General features: G+C 44.1%; 2 protein-coding genes across 2 annotated transcripts in view; one reads left to right on the top strand and one right to left on the bottom strand.

Moving 5' to 3' along the window:
• The window catches only part of COG4 (component of oligomeric golgi complex 4), a 74,189-nt gene extending 46,563 nt beyond the window's left edge, over positions 1–27,626 (bottom strand). Inside the window, exons 1-8 of the mRNA XM_068108775.2 lie at positions 27,442–27,626; positions 22,723–22,805; positions 19,379–19,493; positions 18,574–18,748; positions 18,020–18,213; positions 8,758–8,863; positions 6,660–6,817; positions 4,491–4,549 (exon numbers count right to left, since the gene is read on the bottom strand). Coding sequence (XP_067964876.1) covers positions 4,491–4,549; positions 6,660–6,817; positions 8,758–8,863; positions 18,020–18,213; positions 18,574–18,748; positions 19,379–19,493; positions 22,723–22,805; positions 27,442–27,552 — 1,001 coding nt within the window. The 5' untranslated portion in view covers positions 27,553–27,626. The remainder of the gene's footprint in view (positions 1–4,490; positions 4,550–6,659; positions 6,818–8,757; positions 8,864–18,019; positions 18,214–18,573; positions 18,749–19,378; positions 19,494–22,722; positions 22,806–27,441) is intronic.
• Positions 21,822–27,876, top strand: part of SUB1 (SUB1 regulator of transcription) — a 991,845-nt gene continuing 985,790 nt past the window's right edge. The window contains exon 1 of the mRNA XM_078772954.1: positions 21,822–21,935. Coding sequence (XP_078629080.1) covers positions 21,844–21,935 — 92 coding nt within the window. The 5' untranslated portion in view covers positions 21,822–21,843. The remainder of the gene's footprint in view (positions 21,936–27,876) is intronic.

The raw sequence follows: 27,876 nt of genomic DNA, 5'->3' as shown, positions 1-27,876 counted from the left end.
TAGACAACTATAGGACATCTTGCTAGTTATTCTTAGTCTATGTCAGTTAAGGACTCGTTTCCATTAATTCTGACTCTTCGTTGCACCAGAATGTGATTGTATGGCACCATTAGAAAGTTTAGGACCTCCCAATACCTCCCCGCAGCTCTTCCTCATGGAACTACAACACCAACAACAACAACAGCGGCGGCGGCGCGGCGGCGGCGCGGGGAGTGTGCGTCCTCACTCCGGCTTGGTTAGCCGCCATTGACCATGTGCTCCGACGGGGTTACCACGCAGGGGCTCACTGTCAGCTCCTCGTCAAGGGCGGAGCCCGGTAACCCCCCCGCACCCAATAAGAAGCGGCGGACCGATTCCATCTGGGGCGGAGCTAACGAGCCGAGGGCGTGTCACTCCCCGCTGGACATGCGCAGGAAGACGGAGGTGACGTCAGATGCGCCTCAGCTTGGAGAGAAACGGACGCCACCTCCTAGCGCTGAGAGATACTTCCCGCCTCTCTGGACCGGACCGGGTCGATTCTGCCCCTGAGCCAAGGTGCACCTTGAGCCATCGACTACCTGCCCTTCCTTGCCATCAATCCCTGTGTGAGTCAGTCTTGTCCCGTTTGTCTGTGGTCTGTCGGGGCTAAGATAAGACCGTGTCTAAGTGCCCATCTTTCTGTGCTGTACCTCTGTGCCGTGTAATCTAAACGTTCTGCATAACCCATATTATATCCTCCTCCGGAGGTCTTGAGAACTGTACCCCTGGTGTCGTGTCATTTAACCCAGCCGTTGTGTCCTTTTCCTTCATTGATTTAGCATAGCGCGATTCGGCCAACGTTCGAGTGTAATCGGGTAAACTGTGCGAACACGGCGGCCATTCCGCTCGGCCCACCATAACATCTAAGTCGTGTCCGTAACAATATATATATTGTTGCGGATCTCAGCGCCGGCCTTTTCCCCTTACCAAGGGGGGATTAGTCCCCTTGTCTTTTACTAGCCGACGGGACCCGGGACCGATGACGTCCTTCCCGGACAGCGTTAGATCAGGTTTTAGGACTACAAATTCGCTATTACCTAAGTACTCACGCCACCCAGAAACGAGGAAATAAGCCCCGCCCGAATCACGGGTGTTGGTGGAAACGCCGAGCGGTAGCGAATCCGTGACCCGAGCTGTTATCAATGACTAAACTCGATCCAAGCGGTTCGTAATCGTGCCACGCATACCCAATGGAGGAAATCACGGAAACGGTCGAATTTGGAAGAAAAGGAATAACAAGGTTTATTTACACATTGTACAATAATAAGAAGAAGAATACACAGGGCAGCCTTAAACAGTCTTAACTTATCCCAAGACAAACGGGCCCGTCACACTCAGACACACTCACACGGGGTTACAGATGAACAGGTCGATGGTCCACGTCCAGGGATGCGTCCAGGCAGCTCGCTCTCCGGTCCCCAACTCGCACCGCGAAGTAGATGAACACAGCGGCCAGGAGCTCTCCACATGTCGTTGGCGCGCACGGGATTATTACGGGGCGAACGGCAGGCTGAGCTTTGGCGTTTACACTCGCGGGGCTGCGTACGTAATAAACGGACAGTTCAATATGCGCTTCTCAATCAAGGCCTCGAAACTGTCGTGTGCACGCCGGTCCTCTCAATGCAGTTCTCTTGCAAGGTGTGATTCCTTTCAGCCAACGAGTCCTCTCCCTTCTCAACTCCGTATCATGCGAGTCCTCCTCATAAGTCCTGTTCATAAGTCCTCCAACAAGTCCTTCAGGTCAGTCCTTTCGCACGAGTCCTCTCAACAGTCCTTTACAATGCGCAATTCACCCAATGAGTCCTTATAAGGGCAGTCCTTTCGCACGAGTCCTTCTCATAAGTCCTCCAACAAGTCCTCGTACCAGTCCTGTCGCACGAGTCCTCCAACAAGTCCTTTTCAATGGCTTTGTGCGCTGGCTTATATAGCCTTGCCCAGCGAACCTTCCAGCACTTGCTAGATGCGCCCTCACCATGCCCTATCGCCCATGCCCTCGGAGCCCTGGTTGGCTGTTGCCCTTACTGTCATCGCCTTCTGACGTGCTCCTTGTCTCTGCCACACCCCGACCCCGCGCTCCTCCCCTCTTTCAGGCCTACCTCGTATCACTTGACTAGCGAGCGAACAAAGGCAGCCAAAGCGGAACAAACGGGGTGGATTAGCCGAATGGGGCGCGGGATCGAGTTTGCCCATTGATGGAATTCAAGGGTGGCTGCAAAATGAAAGGGACCTAAGCTCGTTTCTTTACACAACGCAGATGTCACTAGGGAAATGGCCTACTCTTACACATACTATGACATAACTAATTCTAATGGGCCTACGTGTTGCTTGTGGACTAACTATGGGGGGGGGGCAACCCTTTAACCTTTAATGATGTTATATGTACAATCTCAAAAAAAAAAAATATATATATACATATATGGCACCTCCTAGCATATATGACCTAGCTAATATATACATATATGATCAAGGCACCTCCTAGCTTTAATGGTGAGCACCAGCCACGAATTATGTCTCACACGGTAAATACCGCATAACCCGCAAGGAACCAACAGCCTGTCTGCCACACAGACCATCGTTCCCACCAGTGCAAACCAAAACCAGGGGGTGCGGTGCGATCGGCGGGGATAATAATCAACGAACATAACAGCGTGACGAGCGCTGTCCCGATCTCCTGTGGACCGAAGTCCTAGACCAAAGCGTCACCTCCGACGCAAAGGGTCTTCTGGAGGCTTCAGCCCGGCCACTCTGTCAACAGACAGAGATTTATTCATTGGTCCCCATTGGCTAAACATCAAGCAGAGCCGCCAATCCAGATTTCGGGCTTATTAACCCTCGTCAGGACGGCATACTGCAAAAAATCTAACCAATGAGGACCAAAATCGTCTATTAAGATGATCAAGGCACCTCCTAGCTTTAATGGTGAGCACCAGCCACGAATTATGTCTCACACGGTAAATACCGCATAACCCGCATGGAACCAACAGCCTGTCTGCCACACAGACCATCGTTCCCACCAGTGCAAACCAAAACCAGGGGGTGCGGTGCGATCGGCGGGGATAATAATCAACGAACATAACAGCGTGACGAGCGCTGTCCCGATCTCCTGTGGACCGAAGTCCTAGACCAAAGCGTCACCTCCGACCCAAAGGGTCTTCTGGAGGCTTCAGCCCGGCCACTCTGTCAACAGACTGAGATTTATTCATTGGTCACCGGGGACATGGTAGGCCACTCCGGGGACATGGTAGGCCACTCCATATGCTCGACACCATGGTCAACAAGAATGTGTTGGATCATGCGAGCACGATGAGGCCGTGCATTGTCATCTTGGAAGACAAAGTTTCCTCGAAAGGCTGCACGAGCAGGGTCGGAGGTCGGAGGTGACGGTGACGCTTTGGTCTCGGACTTCGGTCCACAGGAGATCGGGACAGCGCTCGTCACGCTGTTATGTTCGTTGATTATTATCCCCGCCGATCGCACCGCACCCCCTGGTTTTGGTTTGCACTGGTGGGAACGATGGTCTGTGTGGCAGACAGGCTGTTGGTTCCTTGCGGGTTATGCGGTATTTACCGTGTGAGACATAATTCGTGGCTGGTGCTCACCATTAAAGCTAGGAGGTGCCTTGATCATCTTAATAGACGATTTTGGTCCTCATTGGTTAGATTTTTTGCAGTATGCCGTCCTGACGAGGGTTAATAAGCCCGAAATCTGGATTGGCGGCTCTGCTTGATGTTTAGCCAATGGGGACCAATGAATAAATCTCTGTCTGTTGACAGAGTGGCCGGGCTGAAGCCTCCAGAAGACCCTTTGGGTCGGAGGTGACGCTTTGGTCTAGGACTTCGGTCCACAGGAGATCGGGACAGCGCTCGTCACGGTTATGTTCATTGATATATATATATATATATATATATATATATATATATATATATATATATATATATATATATATATATATATATATATATGTTCTAAAGGTTATTCTTCACCATCGAGATAGGGCCGGAAACAACATGTAGGACGGTCTCAAAAAGTTGTGGACAGATTTGGAAGAATTTTGGTGAACAGTTTGGGTGTGTGAGAAAGAAGAATTGATTCGATTTTGGCAAAGATCCAGATCCCATTTGTTTTTTAAAGTAATTCTTCACCATTGAGAGATGGGGCCAAAATCAATATATAGCAGGGTATCTTAAAAGGTTGTGGGCGAGTTATTACAAAACTAGGTGGATGATGTGAGTAGGTGACAATGTCATGCCGATTCGATTCTGGTTCAGGTCCGGATTCAGATTCGGCCTATCAGTGCGATACAAAACATAAACTGTTCATCCTGGCGGAGGCATGTGCTCGACCAAATACTGTGGGGGGATGTTGTGGCATTACAACTCTGTTCAAGAGGCATTTTTAATCTTGAAGGAGATCCGACAGCATCACAAGCACACATGCTGTTGTGCAAACAATTCAATTTAACTAAGTCACACCTTGGCTCCATCTTGTCTCCTGCATTTCCACGTAACAAACTGCTCTGCACCAGCTGGAACTGCCACAAAAGACGAACCATTAGTGTTGTTGTTCTCAACAGCTGCAGAACAACAACTTAAAGTCCAGTCTCAGCCTTTTGAGTCCAGGACACAATATTCCCCAATCCATACACCCCCGGAAATTTCACCCTCCCACAAAATTGGTTAACACTATTGTATGCTATTTGAAAAGGACAGACCATAACAAAGCTGGAACTACCAACGTTGAAAGGTGTACTCAAGTTAACTGTCACGACAGAGGATAATCCATATACAATGGAGCAAATGTTTGGATGTATGTATGTCTACTCTATACACATTGGTCAGACAGCTGATCTGATGCCACCCACAATTGTAACCTGAAAAATAACATACAGTCACGTGAAAAAGTAAGTACACCCCATGTAAAGTTTTCACTTTTTCAACATATTTCAACATACAGCTATTTGATCTTCATTTCAACAATATTGATAGATAAAGGTGATATAATATAACAAATATCATGAAACATTTACATTTTGTCGTCCATTGTATAATTTAAATGAACATAAATGCGAATTTCGCATGTGGAAAAAGTAAGTACACCCCCACATTTATCACTACTTCAAAGACCTAAAATTAGAATCAGGTGCACCAGATCAGGTGCAAATGATAAGAACATTGTTAGAGAGGATCTTGGAGGAACCTGTCTTATTTAAACCTCAGACATTTCGTTTTGGTTTGCTCTTTGTTGTTGAAGTGTGCAGTGTCACCATGCCAAGATCAAAAGAGCTCTCTGAGTCCTTCAGAAAGAAGGTTACAGATGCCGACGAGTCTGGGAAGGGATTTAAAAAGATCTCCAAACAATTTGAAATCAATCATTCGACTGTCCGGAAGATCATCTACAAGTGGAGAAGATTCCAAAAAACTGCCAACTTGTTCAAGCCAGGCCGCCCCAGCAAGTTCAGCCCGAGAGCAGACCGCATGCTGAAAGAAGTCTCTAAGAACCCCAGAATGTCATCACGGGACCTACAGGTAGCTCTTGCCACTGTTGATGTCAAACTGCACGAGTCTACCATTAGAAAGAGGCTGCACAAATTTGATCTACATGGGAGGTGTGCCAGGAGGAAACCTTTGCTGTCCAGAAAGAATATCAGGGCAAGACTAAAGTTTGCCAAGGAACACCTAGGCAAAGACCAGCACTTCTGGAACAATGTGCTCTGGAGAGACGAGTCACAGGTAGAGCTATTTGACCACAGTACCAGAAGACATGTTTGGCAAAAACCAAAGACAGCATTTGACCACAAGAACCTGATACCAACTGAAAACATGTTGGTGGAAATATTATGGTTTGGGGCAGCTTTGCTGCATCAGGGCCTGGGCAGCTCACCATCATATAATCCAATATGAATTCTTCATTGTACCAGAGGGTGCTTGAGGATAATGTGAGGCCATCTGTCGGAAAGTTGAAGCTCAACCGAAGGTGGACCTTGCAACATGACAGTGACCCTAAACATACCAGTAAATCCACCAAGGAATGGCTGAAAAGACAGAATGGAGGGTTCTGGAATGGCCAAGTCAAAGCCCGGATCTAAATCCCATCGAGATGTTGTGGGGTGATTTGAAACGAGCTGTGCATGCAAGAAACCCCTCAAACATCGCACATCTGAAAGAATTCTGCATGGAGGAGTGGGCAAAAATTTCTCCCAGTCGATGTCAGAGACTGGTAGACAGTTATAAGAAATGCCTACTTGAGGTTGTTTCTGCCAAAGGGGCAATACCACCTATTAGAGCCAAGGGTGTACTTACTTTTTCCACATGCGAAATTTGCATTTATGTTTATTTAAATTATACAATGGACTACAAAATGTAAATGTTTCATGATATTTGTTATATTATATCACCTTTATCTATCAATATTGTTGAAATGAAGATCAAATAGCTGTATGTTGAAATAGTCAAAACTTTACATGGGGTGTACTTACTTTTCATGTGACTATGTCCGCCATTTTGGTAAGCCTAGGACATCTTCGGAGGCATCATATTCACAATCGCCATGCCTCCCTACAAATTTAACATGCCCTCCCCGCCCCTCCCATACAGTCCCTTTTCCCTGCCTAAACGCAACTTTACACCAGGTGCAATAAATACCTTTCGCTGAACATCCCGCCTTGCAGCAAAACCATCAAGCACTCGGCGGGCTTGCCGGTCCACCTCCGGCTGCAGCTGGGCTAAAAGTGCTGGAAGCTGGCCTGGACCGTAGTACGTCTCAACCACAGGCTGTTGAGCTTCCACCACACGTGCCACTCCTACAAAGTTCATCACAAGCTGTGAGAGATGTAGTGCATGGTGTTTCGATCACGATACTCATTTATATTCAGATTGAAACGAGAATGACACTCGGTAGATGAGCAGTTTACGTTTTGTATCCCACTGATAGGCCAGATCTGGATCCATAAAAAAACCACCTTTAGAGGCCATTTTTCCCCGCAAAGCAGGGGTTGGCCTTTTTCGGGGACCGTGGTTGTTGTTGTTTTTCGGTCCCCTTTTTGAAGCAATGTTTTACGGCCGGATGCCCTTCCTACCGCCAACCCTTTTTGTCGCCTTTTACGACAAACAGGGAATAACCAGTGAACTGGTACTCAATTAGCCGACCTCGGAAGGATGACAGGCTGAGTCAACCCCCCTGGCGTTAATTCAGCGATCGACCGGGATTCGAACCCAGGATCCTTGGATCCTAAGCCGGCACCCTAGCCGCTAGCCCAACACCAGGGACTACCTCTACACCAGATCTGGATCCATACACGAACCAAAATCTAATTGGCTTGTTCTTGTCACGAACCAACTCATCCCCCTAGTTTTGTCAAAACTTATCCACAAATTTTTTTAATATCATGCTACATATATCGTTTTGGCCCCATCTCTCAATGGTGAAGAATCACTTTTTAAATTCTTGTATCCTGATACAGATCTTCATCAAAATCTAATCAATTCATCCTTGTCATCCACCAACCTCGACACCAAATTTCGTCCGAATCCATTCACAACTTTTTGAGATATCCTGTTCACAGACAAACAAACAGACAGGGTTGAAAACATATCCTCCATCGACCTTTGGTGGCGGAGGTTATAAGACCATACCATCTCCTTCCCAAAAGTTAAGTTCTAAGAAACCCTCTCGATGCTTTATGCTCAACTTCTACTTTTCTCTCCTTTCCTCTCCTTTCCTCCACTACATTCGCATAAACCACGGCCACAACAGTTAGTTTGAAAACCGAAAACTGAGCATGCTTAAGCAGACAATTTGGAGACAGTGGGGTCAACTCATTGTGCCCTTTCAAATGTGCATCTCATTTAATCATGCCTGATTGTATGATGTCTAACACTTTCGTCCAAAATCCAAAAAAGTCCAACTTTTTCTTTTCAAACTTAAAAAAAAAAAAAAAAAAAATCACACTCATGTCCAAAGAAAGAAGTTCAGTTTGGAATTTTCAATATCAAATAGACAAAGCCTGGAAACGAACGAAACCCTTTAGAATTACCCTTTAGTACCCCCTAGCCTAGACTTACCCTTTAGAACATTTTAGAATTGCCCTTTAGAACCCATTAGAATTACCCTTTAGAACCGATTAGAATTACCCTTGAGATTTACCCTTTAGAATTACCATATAGAACCCTTTAGAGTTACCCATTAGAATTTCCCTAAACAACCCTCCAGAGTTACACTTTAGAACCCTTTAGAATTAAACAGTGGGTTAGAAAGGTTTTTCTTCATTTTTGACGGATGGATAGAAGGAACTGGTACAACCATGCGAATGCCCTCAATATAAATCCCTTTGCTCGACACCAGCACAAACATGATTAGTGCATTCGTCACAATAAACGAGGCAAAGCTAATCCAGGGGTATGTTGGTGGATTGTTAATTGGTGAGGACATGGCACTGCTATTTCCGGGGTTAAAAGTTCAAACCTAGCTGAAGGCATCGGTATTAAGGGTTTGGATTCCATGTTGTGGGAACCCGATTTAGTCTTGGAAGAATTGCCATGGTCCTAGGGAACCTTTCAATTAAAAGCATCAAATTAATCACCTTTGGGGAGCAGGAAATCTGGCCTATATGATACCAGTTGACACTTGACCTTTAATGCAATCAGGCCAATTTGGAATGGGCACAAGCTCATAACGTGACCAAAAAGTTATGGCAAAGACAAACAAAAATGAGGTGTGTGTGTGTGTATCAAAATAAACAACCTTCAAAAAGTATGGTAAGGTTATCTGCAAAGATGACAGCAGCACGCTTCTCTCCACTCTCCATGTTCTCAGAAATCTGGAACTGCTTCTCCGCCTGCCTTGCAATCTACGTTTTGTCGACATAGTAAAAAAAAAAAAAAAAAAAATAATAACGCAAGATTTGTGAAAACTATATTTTGTTCCACAATTCAAATACCACACAATGTTCATTTTTCCATCTCCCATATCCATAAAATTGATATAAAAGTCCAAGGTCACCCCCACTCCCTCTGTCTCATCCATACTCATGATCTTTTTTACTCCCATTAACCCACCCCAATCTAACCCCTTCATTTCCAGATTGTTGTGTTTTCTCCCATCTCCACCCAGCCACCTTTATCAAAGGAAGGCGCAAAGCACACCTCCCATTATATAAGGGATCGTTTCTCTGTATGCAGCTTTAACATGGGGACTGAAAATGCGTATCTCGGCTTATACTGGACGAAATCGGCTGCAAATTTCAGAAGTAAATGCTTTGTATGTTGAGGTAATATATTCCAAATTGCAGCAACGTTCAATTATGCATTCTTGAGTCATGTTTAGAGAACCCTCGAAATCACGTTGGTGTCCGTCCGTCCGTCCGTCCATCCATCCATCCACACTAAATGTTCTGGTGGTCACATCTCAAGGACTATACATTGAAACTAGATGAAACTTGGAATATACATTGGCCAATAAGGCTTTAATGCCTTAAGTTAATGGCTTTCAAAACAAATTCCACATAAGTGCTATCGTTTTTGCTTTAAAATTAAATATATATATATATATATACACATAAATAAATAAATATATAAAAAATAGAAAATTCGTTTCTCGGCTTCTACTGGTATATTGTATATATAAATCTACATATATACACACTTTATACCCCTTAAAAAAAATTTTTTTTAAATTTTAATGTGTTGGCTCAATGGCCTAATGGATAAAGCATCAGACTCCCAAGCTGGGGATTATGGGTTCGAATCCTGTCTGGGTTGAATATTTTTTTCCCCCTTACTTTTTCAAGTCTTTTATATCGTCTTGAATAAAGTCTTGCATGATGAACAAATGCATTTTGTTCGTATTTAAAATGTATCTTGTGAAAAATGCCAGGAGCATAGAAAAGGCCCCTTTATATAAGGGTATATGCCATGTGGCAAACTATAGAAAAGAAGGGACATACTTGGGTAAAATGCCAGGGGTATAGAAAAGGCCCCTTTATATAAGGGTATGTGCCATGTGGCAAACTATAGAAAAGAAGGGACATAGTCATGTGAAAAAGTAAGTACACCCCATGTAAAGTTTTGACTTTTTCAACATATTTCAACATACAGCTATTTGATCTTCATTTCAACAATATTGATAGATAAAGGTGATATAATATAACAAATATCATGAAACACTTACATTTTGTAGTCCATTGTATAATTTAAATAAACATAAATGCAAGTTTCACATGTGGAAAAAGTAAGTACACCCTTGGCTCTAATAGGTGGTTTTGCCCCCTTTGGCAGAAACAACCTCAAGTAGGCGTTTCTTATAACTGTCTACCAGTCTCTGACATCGACTGGGAGAAATTTTTGCGCACTCCTCCATGCAGAATTCTTTCAGCTATGCGATGTTTGAGGGGTTTCTTGCATGCCCAGCTCATTTCAAATCCCCCCACAACATCTCGATGGGATTTAGATCCGGGCTTTGACTTGGCCATTCCAGAACCCTCCATTTCTTTCTTTTCAGCCATTCCTTGGTGGATTTACTGGTATGTTTAGGGTCATTGTCATGTTGCAAGGTCCACCTTCGATTGAGCTTCAACTCTCCGACAGATGGCCTCACATTATCCTCAAGCACCCTCTGGTACAATGAAGAATTCATAGTGGATTCTATGGTGGTGAGCTGCCCAGGCCCTGATGCAGCAAAGCTGCCCCAAACCATAATATTTCCACCACCATGCTTTACAGTTGGTATCAGGCTCTTGTGGTCAAATGCTGTCTTTGGTTTTCACCAGACATGTCTTCTGGTACTGTGGCCAAATAGCTCTACCTTTGACTCATCTGTCCAGAGCACATTGTTCCAGAAGTGCTGGTCTTTGCCTCGGTTCATTGGCAAACTTTAGTCTTGCCCTGATGTTCTTTCTGGACAGCAAAGGTTTCCTCCTGGCACACCTCCCATGGAGATCAAACTTGTGCAGCCTCTTTCTAATGGTAGACTCGTGCACCTTGACATCAACAGTGGCAAGAGCTACCTGTAGGTCACGTGATGACATTCTGGGGTCATTAGAGACTTCTTTCAGCATCTTGCGGTCTGCTCTCAGGCTGAACTTGCTGGGGCGGCCTGGCCTGAAAAAGGTGGCAGTTGTTTGGAATCTTCTCCACTTGTAGATGATCTTCCGGACAGCCGAATGATCGATTTCAAATTGTTTGGAGATCTTTTTAAATCCCTTCCCAGACTCATAGGCATCTATAACCTTCTTTCTGAAGGCCTCAGAGAGCTCTTTTGATCTCGGCATGGTGAAGCCGCACACTTCAACAACAAAGAGCAACCCAAACTAAATGTTTGAGGTTTAAATAAGACAGGTTCCTCCAAGATCCTCTCTAACGATGTTCTAATCATTTGCACCTGAGCTGGTGCACCTGATACTAATTTTAGGTAATTGAAGTAGTGATAAATGTAGGGGTGTACTTACTTTTTCCACATGCGAAATTTGCATTTATGTTTATTTAAATTATACAATGGACTACAAAATGTAAATGTTTCATGATATTTGTTATATTATATCACCTTTATCTTTCAATATTGTTGAAATGAAGATCAAATAGCTGTATGTTGAAATATGTTGAAAAAGTCAAAACCTTACATGGGGTGTACTTACTTTTTCACATGACTGTACTTGGGTAAAATGCCAGGGGTATAGAAAAGGCCCCTTTATATAAGGGTATGTGCCATGTGGCAAAGTAGAGAAAAGAAGGGACATTCCATAGTTTGTAGAAAATGCCAAACAATACAAAATAAGGTGCATTCAAGAAATCTTGTGTGCATGCTGGACTACCCTTGTGTTCTGAGGAGGAACCAAGTAATGCTCGAGAAAAGTTCATATAAAGGGGCGCTAATTTGATTTATACACCTGCATGAAGAAGTAAATGTATTTTATTTGCCAGACTCCTCTCCGGCCTTGCTCCCCCAGCTCTCTCTGTGCTCTGTCCCCCCAATATTCCTTCAGGTCGCACAAGATCTGCCTGCAACCCTCTTATGGTTAAACTGCCAAAGTCTAGGCTCTCTGCTCACCTTCACTCCTTCATTCCCCTTTTCTCCCGCCTCTGGAACAAACTCCCCCACTCCCTTCAATCCCACTCCTCCCTCCAGGTCTTTAAAACAGCTGTTCACCACCATCTCTTATCTTCCCCCATCGAAAACCTTGATCTTTTCTACCCCCGGTAATTCACCCCAGAGTCCTTGCAGTGTTCATATGTTTTATTCCTCTCCCACCTCCCCCCAAGTCCTCCCGATGTCCCTGCTCTCAAATGTTGTGTTTGTGTCCTTCCCCCTCTCTCCCCATCTTGTCTGCCGCTCCCCTTGTTTTTTGTGTTTTGTGTGTCGGTTTGTCTTTTTGTGCGATTAATGTTAGCTCTTTCACGAGCCTCGATCTTGTATACAAAAAAAAAAAAAAAAAAAAATGTCGGGCACCCCTTTATATGAACTGTTCTAGAGCATTACTTGGTTCCTCCTCAGAACACAAGCGTAGTCCAGAACACCTTTTTGGTGTTCACAACACCTTTTTGATCACAACTAGAATAATTTCCCTCCGATTTTCATGATGTCGAGTTTTACGGATAGATTGTCTATGGGGACACATTTTCTTTATTTACACTCTATTCCTAAACGTTTAAGGTCAAGGTCATAATATGGTGGTCCGAAAAGAATATGCCATCATTGGATTGTGTGCCGAGGGTAAGCCACGGGCAATCGCCAAGATTAAGCCGGGGAAGGCTCACTACACACCCTTGGCGATCGTAAATATCAAAAAAAATAAATTGGGGATACAGAATCGAGCCTCGTGAAAGAGCTAACATTTATTTCACAAACAAATCAACCAGACAAACAAAATATATGAAAGGAGGGAGTGGTAAACAAGATGGGGAGAGAAGGGGAAGCACACAAACACAACATTTGAGAGCAGGGAGATGTGTGGGAGGGAGGGGCTTGGGGGGAGGGGGCGTGGGAAGGGTGGGGGGGGGGTGGGAGAAGTATAAAACACGAGGACACCAAGGACTTCCAGGACAGAAGTAAGTTGGTATTTCAAAAAAGTGGATTTGGGGTGAAATTAGCGGGGGTAGACAAGATCAAGGTTTTGGATGGGGGAAGATAAGAGATGGTGGTGAACAGCTGTTTTAAAGACCTGGAGGGAGGAGTGGGATTGAAGAGAGTGAGGAGTTTGTTCCAGAGGCGGGAGAAAAGAGGAATGAAGGAGTGAAGGTGAGCAGAGAGTCTTGATTTTGGCAGTTTAACCATAAGAGGGTTGCAGGCAGATCTTGTGCGACCTGTAGGAATATTTGGGGGACAGAGCCCAGAGAGAGCTGGGGGGGGGGGGGCAAGGCTGGAGAGGAGTCGGTATGAAATTTGCCCAGAAGTCGGTTTGCCCAGAAGACGGAAATACCACCAACCTGCCTGCGGTGAGTGAGTGAAAGGCCCTTGGAGTTAGCTTCATCGCAGGAGATTCCAATGATTCTGAACGCTTTGGTTTCAACAGCGTGAAGACGAGCTAGGTGTGAGGCAGGAGCACCAGCCCAGAGGGTAGAGCAGTATTCCATTGAGCTGCGGATGAAAGCCTTGTAATGTGGTGAGGAGCTCAGGTATGCCAAGGAAGGACTTCGCACGACGGAGGATGCCCAGTCGGCGACTGGCTTTGGAGGCCAGATTTGAAATGTGGTTTTCCCAGGAAAGATCATGGCAGATAGTGAGACCCAAAAGCTTGAGTGAAAGAACTTCTTGGAGAGGATTATTCAGAAAGTGGATGGCAGGGTTGTCCAGTCGGTCTTTTCGGAGAGACATCGTAAGAGTGTGAGATTTGTCAGGATTGAAAGACATGTTCCACTTGTTTGCCCAGTCTGTGATTTTGTCCAGGTCTGCAGAGAGTGAGGAGGCTGCAGACTGCCAATCTGAGGGATGAGGAATGGAGCAACAGAGAGTAGAGTCATCAGCAAAGAGATAGAGAGGATTTTCAAGAGAGTCAGAGAGATCATTGATGAAGACCAGAAAAAGCACAGGGCCCAGAACACTGCCTTGGGGAACTCCAGCCTGAACAGGAAGAGGAGATGAGAGAAACCCATTCAGGGCCACACGTTGACTACGACTAGAGAGGAAGTCCGCCAGCCATGTGTGGAGATTTCCATGGATACCAAAGGAGGAGAGTTTGGTGAGCAGAGCGGGGTGCCAGACCGTATCGAAGGCACGTGATATGTCAAGGGAGACAGCTCTAATTTCCTGTTTGGCATTGAGGACCTCCATCCATTGTTGAGAAAGCAGAAGCAGCATGTCCAGAGTAGAGTGACCAGGTCTGAAACCAAATTGATGATCAGAGATCAAGCCATTGGAGAGAAGGAAAGATTTCATATCCGAAGCAATGATGGATTCCATGACTTTGCTGATAATTGGGAGAAGGCTGATTGGTCTGTAGTTGCTAGGATCAGTTTTTGCATATTTTTTGTGCAAAGCGGTGATGTTGGCTGATTTCCAAGCAGATGGCAGATGACCTTGAGCAAAAGAGAGAGTGAAGAGAACAGAGAGAGGGAGTGAAAGAGCGGAAGTACAGGATTTTAGGACCCGTGGGCTGATGCCGTCAGGTCCAGTTGCAGAATCAGAGTCGAGGGTTGACAGAAACTTTTCCACCTTGTCAGGAGGAAAGGACACAGAGTCCAGGAGCAGCTGGGTACGACTGGGTACGGTGGGTACAGAGAGGGATGGGTTTGGGACACTAGATTTGGAGGCAAACACAGAGTTGAGGCATTCAGCTTTTTCAGGTGCGGAGTCAGCCGTGTAGCCGTTTGAGGTGAGGGAGGGGATGGAGGGGGAACAAACACCAGAAACAGATTTGACCAGACGCCACCAGGATTTGGAAGAGGGAGACAGATAAGAGAATTTGGTTTTGAGAACGGAGAGATATTGTTTCCTGGCTCTCCTGAGGGTGGACACACACTTGTTTCGGGCTTTGTGAAAGGAAATGAGATTTCCTTCCTTTGGATTTGCTTTCCAGGAGACGAAGGCAAGTTGTTTCTGGGCAACAGCCTCACCACAAGATTCCGTGTACCATGGACGGGAGGAAGGGTATGTCAACTGAAGACGAGATGGGATAAATCTGTGCATGAGAGAGAGCAATTTACTTTGGAAGAATTCCCAGGATGAGTTGATGTCAGAGGCGGTAGAGATGGGAGACCAGTCCAGATGATTGATGGCTGCTTGAAGACCGTGCCAGTTGGCCTGAGTGAAATGCCAGACTTGTCAACGCTGAGGAGGCTCTCTGAGAATGGTCAGAGAGATGTCCACTTTAACAAGCACATGATCAGATGAGCCGATTGGAGCAGAAGAAGATCAGCAGGCATTTTCAGGGAAGTTTGTCATAACGAAGTCCAGAAGAGAAGATGCTCCGTTGACTGAGATCCGGGTCGGGAAATTGACAGATTGTGTCAGTCCCAGTGAGTCGCAGAAGTCCTTTGCTGAGGAGCCATGGCTGGTGAGAGAGGTACCCACACCCAACCAACTGGCATGGTGACAATTGAAATCACCACATATGAGGAAGAGAGAGTTGGGATGGGTAGATAAAAGTTGGTCCATATTATCAGACAGCGAGATGTAGATGGAGTCATCACTGTTTGGTGGACGGTACAACACACATATGAACAAAAGGTGGGAGCGAAGGGGAAGCCGTAGCCAAAGGTATTCCTGGGGGTGAGGTGGAGAGAGGGCAGTGCAGGGCGAGTGAGGAAGAGAGTTTTTTTTATAAAGATAGCAACCCCACCTCCAGGACGAGGCTCAGGTCTATCATACCGGAGGAGGGAGTAACCTGGGAGAGATACCAAGGAATCAGAGACATCATGAAGGAGGAGTTTCTGTTCAGCAGATCACGTCTGGATTGTCAGAAGCAACCTGTATGGGGAGATCAGTCAAGTTTAAGCGAAGGCCCCGGATGTTTGAGGTCCATACCGTTAATGAAGAGGGAGGGGGAGCATCGGATACAGAACCGGGGGGGGGGGGGCTTTGGGGTAGAGTAAGAAGTGGAAGAGGAGGAAGTGGTAGGGAGAGCTGTTGAAGGTGTGTCAGAGATTTCAGAATAGCTTGGAGAAAGGGAAGAATGGGGCAGACAAAAGGTTTGATGGCGATTGGGTGAGGCACAGTGAGGTGTTATTTGAGGAGGGGGAAGAGCGAGGCAGAAGGTTGGGGGAGATGAAGGTGAAAGTTGGAAGGGGGAAGAAGCAGGGAGGACACTTTGAGGAGGAGGGGTGATAGGGGAATAGAGGAGGGGAGAAGCGAGGGAGAGTCTCGGAGGGGATGGGTGTGGGGGGAGTTTAGGAGGGAAGGGGCAAGGGGGGAGATTTGAAAGGGATGGGTGATGGGGAAGATTTGGAGGGGAGGGGCAAGGGGGAAGATTTGAAAGAGATGGGTGATGGGGGAGATTTGGAGGGGAGGGGCAAGGGGGTAGATTTGGAGGGGAGGGGTGATGGGGAAGTTTTGGAGGGGAGGGGTGATGGAGAAGTTTTGGAGCGGAGGGGTGATGGGGAAGTTTTGGAGGGAAGGGGTGATGGGGAAGATTTGGAGGGGAGGGGCAAGGGGGAAGATTTGAAAGGGATGGGTGATGGGGAACATTTGGAGGGGAGGGGCAAGGGGGAAGATTTGAAAGAGATGGGTGATGGGGAAGATTTGGAGGGGAGGGATGATGGGGAAGATTTGGAGGGGAGGGGTGAGATTGGATTTTAGAAAGTGTACGATTAATGGGAAACGAACATTTATTGCAAAATGAGTTTCTTGTGACCTTCGAGTCAAAAATATGTTTGAGGACGCTGGAGGAGGGGTGGAGTGCAGGAGAGTTTCGGGAATGTAGAAAAGAGGAACTGTAAGAGAAGGATTTTTTTTTTGGAATGAATAGATTTGGTGAGCAAGTCGAAAGCATCCTTTAATAGAAGAAGAAGAAAAAGGTGTTATAATATACGACAGAATACAGTTCTTCAGGGGAAAGTTTAAACATTTTAAAATTGAGCAGTGAAAACTATCTGGGGAAATGGAAAATGGAAATGGGGGTGAAACACGTGATCGAAGAACGAACGAACAAATAAGAACAACAAATAAACGAATAAGAACAACGAATAAGAACAGAGAAGGGATTTTATTTATTTTTTTTGAGTTGAGATTTTAAACAAGGAAGTATGGGGTGAAAGACTGGGACAAAAACAGAGAACGAAAGTAATTGCAGCACAATCGACGGACCGCTGAGAGAAAAACAAAGCCTCAAGGTCGGACAGGGTAGCCTACTCGGCCTCAAAATACGCGACACGAATTAACCGACGATTTTGTATACATGTATGAAAAATTAACACCGAGAATCTTACTGGACACACTATAGGTACACACACCGAAAGATAGATACAGTTTCGACAAAAACACAATTGTGAAAAATTACTTAAGTTCGAAAGCATGAGCGCATGGACAGCTTCGAAAAGACGTGACCTCGCCGCCAAAGATCTCACGAGATCTTCCCTATTGCTCTATTGCTGATCTATTGCTGTTCTATTGCTGTTTCATCCCCGGTTTTTCCTTCCTCCTTTTTTTCCAATCCCCTTCTTGCTGTGTTTAAGGTTGTTCACTTCCTGTGTCCCCCCTCCCCTTTTTCTCATTCTTCCACTCACACATTCTTCCTCTAGATGTTCTTCTGTTGTGGGACAAGTGTTGCAATGTTCAACTACCATCTGATTTCTTCAATGTTGCTCGTCGCCAAAACCAATGCGGCCTGCAGTCCTCTCGACTACATTCTCTCAATGCCACCAGGTCGAAGGGACTATAGTTTAGAACTTTAGATCCTTCGCCATGTCCACAAAAACATTTACCAAAATGTTTCCTCTTTAAAACAACAGCAACTTCGAAGTTCTGACTCTTCTAATATGTTCTTCAGTGACAATGTACATCACAACGAGTCGGTTTTTTCTCCATTTTATACAAGGTGTGTATACTGAAAGCTGTTTGACAAGACATTCAAACACACCTGCTGAGAGAGGTAGCGCCCAAGGCGCATCAGCCCTTCATTCTGAAGGCCGAGCAGGGGAAAGAGTTTAAAAAACCGCTCAACCCGAGCTCCATCGCCTGCTCGCACCGCTGCCTCAAATTGCTCCGCGACCAACTGCTTGAGCTGTTGTTCAGCAGCATGCAGGCGTTCCAGCCCATCTGCCCAGGCCCCACCTAGAACACTCACAAATACAGGCTTGAGACTGAAATAGTGAAGAGTATCAAAATCAAACCATTACTCTTGACCCATCAATTAAATTTAAGAGTAAAATTAAAGTACAAGTCAAGCACATAGCTGATAAATTCAAAGAATACAAATACCAACATTGATGAGAATGCTAGATATTCAAAGGATGAAACATTCCTGCCAAAAGATCGATGTAGTGCCAAACAATACAAGATGGCTGTAGGCACCGATCGGTCCAGGTCAACTCTCCTTTAAATCACCACCTCATACGAGCTCAATATCCACAAATGTCTACATTTTACAAAATACAGGCCGTGCCGTAGAGGCCACCTAGACATAATCTTCACCTTCCGGTCCCTGCTGGCTGAGCGTGATAACGGCAGAATCAAGTGAGAGGAAGCGATGAATGTGGGCAGCTGCTTTTTCATAGTCTTCATCTGCAAGAGCAGCCTGAACTCCATCTGTGCACAGCTTGAGGTCCAAGATGTCATCAGCTCGCTGGCTTGCTTGATATACTCGTGTCTGAGAAAAAAACGATAGATTACGATCAATCTCAACAGATTACTGGATGCGGTTTACAAGAGCAATAATAAAATCAGTTCACAGTACGAATATGTTTATCTTTGCATCATAATACATACTTGTACCAACTTTGGTCAGAATCCCATCACTGGTTCACGAGTTATGGTGGTAACAGGATTTTGTTTTTTTTTACCAAATATGACCTCTGACTTTTGACCTCGTGACCCCAAAATATAATCAGTTCATCTTTACCTCATTATACATACCTAAACCAAGTTTGACCAAGATCCCTTCAGCCGTTGATATCCCTCTCCTTTAAAGGAAGTCTATCATCCGCCATATTGAAATAAACTTACAATGGCTGTATCCCACAATTCTTGTTTAAACTTGTCGTGACGTAATTTAGTTAAGAGAGACGTTCATTCTGCTAGCTTCCAATAACAGGCATAAATATAAATAAATCGTTTTTTTTTTTTAAATCACAGAATTTCAGAAAGTGTAACAATGTAGTTGATGGACCAACACACACAATCAAATAAGGAAATTCCAATTAGCAAGATTAATGAAGCCAAAATGTATTCGATTCAAATGTAAAACAAGGATTACTTGAGCAGTAACTTAAAGAAGCACCTTAGCGACATCCAGCTCGCGCACTTTGCTGCTGATGTTCTCAGCCAGGCTGCAGGTGAAGGTGATTGTCTGTGCAAGCTGTTTTGCATCTCCTTCAATCACTTGCAAATTGGGCCTAATAAAACAACATAAACTAGAGAGTTCACAACACTTTACCCCGCACAGTGTTCAAGTCTATAATTCATATGTAATAAATTCAAAATCACAAGTAATTATTTTAAAAGGTAATATAAAAAAAAAATCCTGAAGTTTAGCGACGATGATGCAGGTTACACACCACCTTCATTAAAATGTCCAAGTACTGCTATGTCCAAGTACTAACACGTTAAACGGAAGCGTTTTGAAATTGGAAATGAGACGATTTGTGTTGTAAAGTGTTTAAGTATACAATTCAAATCAAATAAATAGTCCCAAGTGGGCTGACGGTCATCTCTTGAGGTTATAGTTCAGACCTCTGCTGATTTGAGAACCCTCACCCCCACCCTCCATCCACCCCTTGATCCAAAATCGAAAATCGAAGACAGAGTGATCCCGTGGACCGTCGAGTAAAAGGGCTATATCAGGTTTCAGAGCGATTGGTTAGTAAACAAGGGACTAGTAGGGATCCGTAGATTGGGGAAAATTCCGCCCCCACCCAACCCCCCCCCCCCGGAATCCCCCGTGATATCTGACATCAAAATATTGATAACGGAAAAAATAGCAAAAAGGTTAACGAATGGACATCCGGACACCACGACATCACAACCCATTTTACAAGTTCATCTCTCTGAGAATTGAGACAAGATGACCTCATAAACGAGACCTTATAGGTTATACAAAAAAATTTGTGGACGTTTACTGCTGTAGATGCAATGGCTTATACACCACCTTATATAACACGTTAACTTAGTTCTTCGTGACCATTTGTTTGTGTCCTTTATGATGTCCTTAAAAACAGTGGTTTTCCTGTTTGGCATGATTTTAAATTTTGTTTAACTACCAGACAGGTGGAGTAAAACATTGGGGAAATACCCCTAGTGCTCACCTGGTAGAATAAACAGTATACTGCACTGACAATGTATTTTAAACCGATTTCAATGCTTGCTAGAAGACAGGGCAGCTTGTAGAAATGAATGAATGAATGAATGAATTGTATAGAATTATACTAACATAATCACAAGACTTTAAACAAATAAACAAACAAATACCTATTTTGGGGGACGAGTCCTCCCCCCCCCCCCCCCCCCCCCATAGATCACCTTTGACCCCGATTTTTTAAATTCCAGGAACAAACTTTGGTACAACACGGGTGATTGAGGTTGTGGTCAAGTTTCATCAGAATTGCATGTGTCGCTTCTGAGGAGAAAGCAAATACCTATTTTGAGGGGCAACCCCCCCAGTAGATCCCCAAAGGGGCAGAATTTTTTAATGCCGTGAACAAACTTTGGTACATGACGGGTAATGAAGGTTGTGGTGAAGTTTCATCAAAATCGTGTGTGTAGTTTCAGAGAAGAAAGCAAATTCCTATTTTGGGGGTCAAACCTGGATGCACTTTGACCTCCGGTACACCCCTTTCGACCCTGATTTTTTTTAATGCCGTGAACAAACTTTAGTCACAACACAACAAATATCATTTGTGCCAAATTTGGTCGCAATACCATCAGCGGTTTCGGAGAAGAAGTTTCAGGTGTTTACGGACGGACTGATGGACGGATGACGTGCCATTACAAAGCTCCCCTGAACTTCATTCCAGGTGAGCTAAAAATTACCTCACTCCTCTCCAAAATTATCTCAATTATCTATACTAGAGAAATACCCATGCTATGCACGGGTGGGAGGCCAGAAGCAAACGGGCAATGCAGATACGGTGAATGCTAAAGCATGAAACCAATAAATTCCACATTCCTGCAGCACCTTCAGTCGCACGTGACACGGACAGCAAGTTCGTGAAGGACTTCCATGAAAAACGTACCTGTTCGCAAACAAACGGGTACGTTCACGTGGAGAAACATCTATCGTGGGTCCCTGGCGAATCTGGATATGGCGAAGGGAAAATATCAGAAATTGAAGGCTTTTTAATTTTAAACGATTCATATAAACATTCGTTGAATCATATCACACGCAAATCATCAAAATCTAAACGGTATTTGTAGAATTTCAATAAAAGCCACATCACTGTTCATATCGGTAAATATTATTCCATCGTGTTTCAAATTGTAATCGATACACAATGATCGTGATGATCGTGATCGTGAATCGTGATAGATAATCGTGATCGATAATCGTGTTCACAATCGCTGTGTCGTATGTACTCCCGATACATGTACCAAATTCCCGATACGTGTAACTGTACCAAATCAATAGTTAAAAGGCTTTTGAGCCGATAGGTGTTACGGCCTTGGCAAGATCGATGGAGACAGCGATCTGTTAGATCTGATCCTCCTTCATGCCGAAGTGCAGATCCTCCTTTATGCCACGTCCGATCGATGCAGCCGTGCAGCGATCGGTGCAGTCGTTTGTGCGGCACACGGTGCGGCGATCGGTGCAGTCGTTTGTGCGGCACACGGTGCAGCGATCGGTGAAAACGTGGACTCCCACACTGCCACATCCTGCTGATACTTGCTCCCACATGACGTTTCCGCATGACGGATGTTTATATAAATCGTTTAAAAGAAAAAAAGGCTTCAATTTCCGATATTTAGCCTTTTCATTTGGGCCTCCCAATTGAAGCCCCGCCCATAGGGCGGGTACCGTTGCTCGACGTAAGAAGACGTCACAATGAACGTCATGCAAACGCGATGTTATGCGCGAGTCCAAACCTGAGAATGCTGGAGACTAAAGCTGAAATTGGGAAAACTAAATAGCCTATTTTACTCCTGGGGGTCCCAGGATTATCCACCCAAAATATCTTTGCGATCGGTTCAGCAGTTTTTATGGTCCCTTCGAATGGACAGACAGACAGACATTTGGTGAATTATAGTAAGATTACGTACATGTGCGATCAGGCCAAATTCAGTCAAAGTTAATGCTCCAATTTGTGTTCAAAATATAACATTCAATTGAAATCAAGTTGTTCAATTACTTGCAATTACTTAATTGAAATCAATTACTTAACTGTGCTTTTCGCTCCACATGCGTGGTGTAATGATACTTCATACAATGCTTGGCCATGACTATGTAGTAGTAGTACTACAACATATCCTGAGTACCACAACTCAGCCCTATCAAACAGGCTACTACACCAAAGCATCCATAAGCGTCGTGTTCATTTAATCAATCGTACTGCATGTGTACTGACGGAGATTGACATAATCCATCGTGATACTTCTACCTTCCTCAGCAAGTCTCGTTCTTCATTCTCTCACCGCATGCGACGTAAAGAATCCATTTTTGCCTCCAAAGGATCACGGCGTTCAACAAGCAAGTCTAATGCTCGCGTAACATCTTCCTGTGATGGGGAAAAAAAGAAAAAGCCAATGGAAGAAGAGTTAAAGATGAAATAACATAACAGGCAGAGGGGTTCATGTTTTTTAAATAATGGAAATGAAAACACAAAACTATATAGTCAGGTTCACTATGTCAATAAATTATATTTCGTTCAAAATCATGGTAAATGAGCAAACCTATACATTTTTGGAAAGGTTATAGCATAAGGAAACTAAAAATCAATGTTTACATTTGGAGAGATACCTGTATGGCGGCCATTTTGGATTTTCAAAATGGCCACTGTAAAATACATATTTTGTTCTATTTCTGCCTCTAATTACCCTAAAAACTTTTTAAAATATACTAAACCTATATTTTCAGGGACAAGGAATCCAATGAAAGTATCAAATTAGTGCTATGGGGAATGGTAAGACACGAATCAAAGGTTTTGAATTGCAAAATACTGTCTTTATTTTCGCGATAAGTTGCATAATCAAATACATGTTATCATTTTGTACAGGCAGTTAATAACATCAAAATGTGTCACAATAATTCATATCACCAAACATACACAGGCAGTCAGCAAAATCATATATACACATGCAGTCAGTATAACTTCACATCTACACAGGCAGTCAATGACAAAATATACACAGGCAGTCAATGGCATCAAACATACACGATTACAGAATATGCCATTTAGAGTTCCTCATCACTGTCCTGTGTGTCGTATCCGACAATATAGTCCGCATCGTTTTCACAGTCCGTTCCACACAAGCAAAGGTCGGTCAAATTGATTGGCAAATCGAATTGGTCGAATGGTCGATCGAATCGAATTCGATGAATCGAATCGAATCGAATCGATCGAATGGTCGATCAAAACGATTGGTCGAATGGTCGAATTGAATTTGTCGATTGGTCGAATTGGTCGAATCGAATTGGTCGGAATTGGCAAATGTAAACATTGATTTTCAGATTTTCCATGTAATAACGTTTCCAAAAATGTATAGGTTTGCTAATCTACCATGATTTTGAACGAAAAAACATAGTGAACCTGACTAATAGCAGTACAAGGCCAGACAAAGTGGCATAGTGGTTAAAGTGCCTGCTCTGCATCTGCGAGGTCGGCGGTTAAATTCTGAGCCTGACAATGTCATACTATAGTCTTTGAAAATGACAAGCAGGAACTGCCATTTCACCACACCAAGCAAGCAACTAAATAAATAAATTAATCAACTCAAATGAAAGCCATTTACAGACTATGCTTATATATGTTCAAAGCTTCCACCGGACATGAGGTCAATTACAATTCAACAAGTCGAGCAACATCCTCATGTCTATTGTAATTGACCCCGGTCCGCAGGTCAAATTAAAACTAGACTCCAACCAATCTGTGGATTCAGCAGACAAGCATATCTATCACACCAGGTGGTGGCAAGGTGAACTTACCTACAACCTATTCATGAGAAATCTGGAATTCCTGGAAATCCTAAAAAGACCTATTCCGCACTACGGGTGCAAAGCACAACAAAGAGGATTGCAAAATTTATTGCTTGTTCTTAAAGTTTCAACACGAGCCAGGATTCCCTTTCGCCAGCTGAAGGTATCTCTTCCCAATGGATGAGCAAAACCAAATGGAATTCTAATGGAAATAAACTCTAAATGGATTTCTCTCATCTCCTCTTCCTGTTCAGGCTGGAGTTCCCCAAGGTAGTGTTCTGTGCCCTGTGCTTTTTCTGGTCTTCATCAATGATCTCTCTGACTCTCTTGAAAATCCTCTCTATCTCTTTGCTGACGACTCCACTCTCTGCCGCTCCATTCCAAATCCCTGAGATCGGCAGTCTGCAGCCTCCTCACTCTCTGCAAACCTGGACAAAAGCACAAACTGGTCAAACAAGTGGAACATGTCCTTCAATCCTGACAAATCTCACACTCTCACTATGTCTCTCCGAAAAGACCGTCTGGAAAACCCTCCCATCTACTTTCTCAACAATCCTCTCCAATAAGTTCTGTCACTCAAGCTTTTGGGTCTCACTATCTGCCGTGATCTTTCCTGGGAAAACCACATTTCCAAGCTGGCCTCCTAAGCCAGTCACTGGCTGGGCATCATCCGCCATGCAAAGTCCTTCCTTGGCACACCTGGGCTCCTCACCACATACAAAGCTTTCGTCTGCAGCTTGATGGAATACTGCTCTGCCCTCTGGGCTGGCGCACCTGCCTCACAGCTAGCTCGGCTTCACGCTGTAGAAACCAAAGCTTTCAGAATCATTGCTATCTCCTATGCTGAAGCTGATTCTGAGGGTCTTTTACTCGCTGTAGGCAGGTTGGTGGTCTTTCTGTCTTCTACCGACTCCTCTCGGGCAAAGCTCCCCTTGTTCTGCCTGTGCTCTGTCCCCCAAAATATTACTACAGGTCACACAAGATCTGGCAGCAACCCTCGTCTGGTGAAACTGCCAAAATCAAGGCTCTCTATTCACCTTCACTCTTTCATTCCTCTTTACTCCGCCTCTGGAACAAACTCCCACACTCTTTTCAACCCCACTCCTCCCTCCAGGTCTTTAAAACAGCTGTTCACCATCTCTTATCTTCCCCCATCCAAAACCTTGATCTTTTCTACCCCTGTTAAAACACCCTAAATCTACCTCCTTCAAATTCCCTGTTTTCTTTCCCGAAAGTCCCTATAGTGTTCATCTTGTTTATTATCCCGTGTATCCCCCCCCCCCCCCCCCCAGCCCTCTCCCTTTCACAGATCTCCCAATGTCCGTGTTCACTACTGGTGTTGTGCTTCTCTCACCCCCCCCCCCCCCCCTTGTATCCTGCTCTCTTTATTATGTTTCATATGTGTTTCTGTTTATGTTTATGTTTTTGTGTTTTATGCGTTAGGTCTTAAATGAGCCTCGACCTTGTATACAAAAAAAGCACTTCATTCAGCCAAAAAAGTTAAAACTAGTCATAACTTGAGTAAATGTGGAAAAATATGCCATTTACCATAATTTACAAGCAAATTTAATTACTCATGTTTTTCTTCTTCAATACAAGGATTCGTGGAAATTGAGAACGTTTTCGGAAAAGAAAGGCATTGTGGAATAAAGATAGTGGCCATGGCAGGGTAGTTCGTGGCTGTTTCCAGCATATTTTCCTCTCACGGCGTGGATGCATCCAGTGGTAGACATCCATCCACGAACATACGCTCTTGTAGTAAATCACATTACGACATTGATTAATAGCCGGCAAAGCCGGTGTTGTCAATAAACGAGTACGTATTATGTTGAAAACCTGATTATGCCTTGGCTCGAGAATCCGAAGCGCAGTGGGCGCAGCCATCTTGCGTGGGCGGAAGTATGCATAACAAATTTAAAACGTTCATTAGCAGTTTCTTTCACCCGTCGTCGTTCGATTCACAATCTTATGCACCTCCGATGTATTAATAAAATAATTTAAGACCAACATCGGCCCGCACGGGCCTGGTTATCTTCAACAAAACGCGTCACCAAACACCGGACCCAATGAGAGTCGAGCATTTGCAAAAATATTTCGAAAATGAAAGCGCTCAATGATGGGCGCCATCGACCGGATGCGGAAGTTTGCATAAAACAATTGCGAAAAAGTTCAATAGAAGTTTGTTTCACCCGTCGTTCTTTGATTCACAATCTCATGAAACCTCTAATTAGTAATTAAAATACGTTAAGACCAACCTCGTTATCTTCAACGAAAATCGTCATCAAGCACCAGAACCAATTATTATTACGCGTTTCGAACGGTGAAAACGGCGTCAAATATTCTAAAATTGACGAAGAATTATTTTTTAGAAATCTCGCGGCCGTACGGGATAGTTTTTCATGGCCAGAAATATGGTATAAGCGGTTTACATATTTAGTTTAGAAATACGGATAGTTTTTCACGGCCGGAAATATCCGAAGTTGAGATGGAATTCACCGAATTAATCACTGCAAGCTAACGTCTTCTGGTGGATGAAGCTGCCGTGCCCGGAGAGTCAGAGAACCAGCCCTGGCGCCTGACAGCGACTGAAGTTAGAAGACTACACACTTACTGTGAAAACGTATGTTAAGCCCAGTTAAAAATAGGCCTTAAGCTAGCACATCGTATAGTTACTTCCTTAAGCTTCTTGTGACATTTATTGTATTGTATGCAGGTATTGCCATTGGGGAGGACTGTCTGCTGTTCTCTTTTACCAAGTCTTACCAGGTGCGGTACCTACTACACCTACCTACTACCAACTACCTACTACCAACTACCTACCTACCTACTACCAACTACCAACTACCTAACCTACTGATGCCATGGTGATGGGTAAAATAGTGGCAAGAGGTTTTGGCTTCGCCGGCTCATTGCGGCTTTGCAGTCGGTACTAGTATTTAGATTTGTATCACAAACTTATGTGTGTACAGTTGAGAAATTAATTAAATAAAACGACAAAAATGTGAAGAATGATGTGTAAAAATGGCTGTGACTGTGAGGAGAAAAAAATTGGAGAAAACAAGACAGTGAAGACAGTAGGTATTAAATTTGATTAAAATTGAAGTGTGTGGAAGCAAAGATGAGAGAAGATGAATAAAATGGTAATGTAAAATATCCAGATCAAAGGTGGTAATTGGTAATGGAATAACGAGGTGTGTGACAACGTGTAAGCGATGCACCTCCTCTTTGCATAGTTGCTCATACGCTTTCCGTAGATCTCCCAGTTCCGTGAGGCTGCAGATGAAATCCATGGAAAGGGAAGCAGATCGACCAGACGTGGAAGCTGCCATAATCGGTACACCATCGTCATCACCAACACCCGGCAATGAATTCTATCTCTTGCTTTGATTAATTCCTCTGTCATGTCTTGTGCACTTCAAACCGACGTTTTAAAAGAAAACAAGGTTCCTTGAAATAAAATACTGCACCTTGTATATTTCATTGGATGTTTTAATAAAAAAAATAAAAAAAGATCCAGCCGAGCTGAAACAAACGTTAGATGTACACCCTCGGAAGTTCAAGGGCATTTAAACACGGAACCTTGGCATAAGAAGAGAACATTTGGCCCATCATGTCACATTTATGTAACTACATTAATTTAACCACATTAATTC

This window comes from Myxine glutinosa, chromosome 2 (assembly GCF_964187855.1).
Source record: "Myxine glutinosa chromosome 2, kmMyxGlut1.1, whole genome shotgun sequence".
Lineage (NCBI taxonomy): Eukaryota > Metazoa > Chordata > Myxini > Myxiniformes > Myxinidae > Myxine > Myxine glutinosa.
Note: the sequence above shows the minus strand (reverse complement) of the source record. Positions and strands in the feature narration are given on the sequence as shown.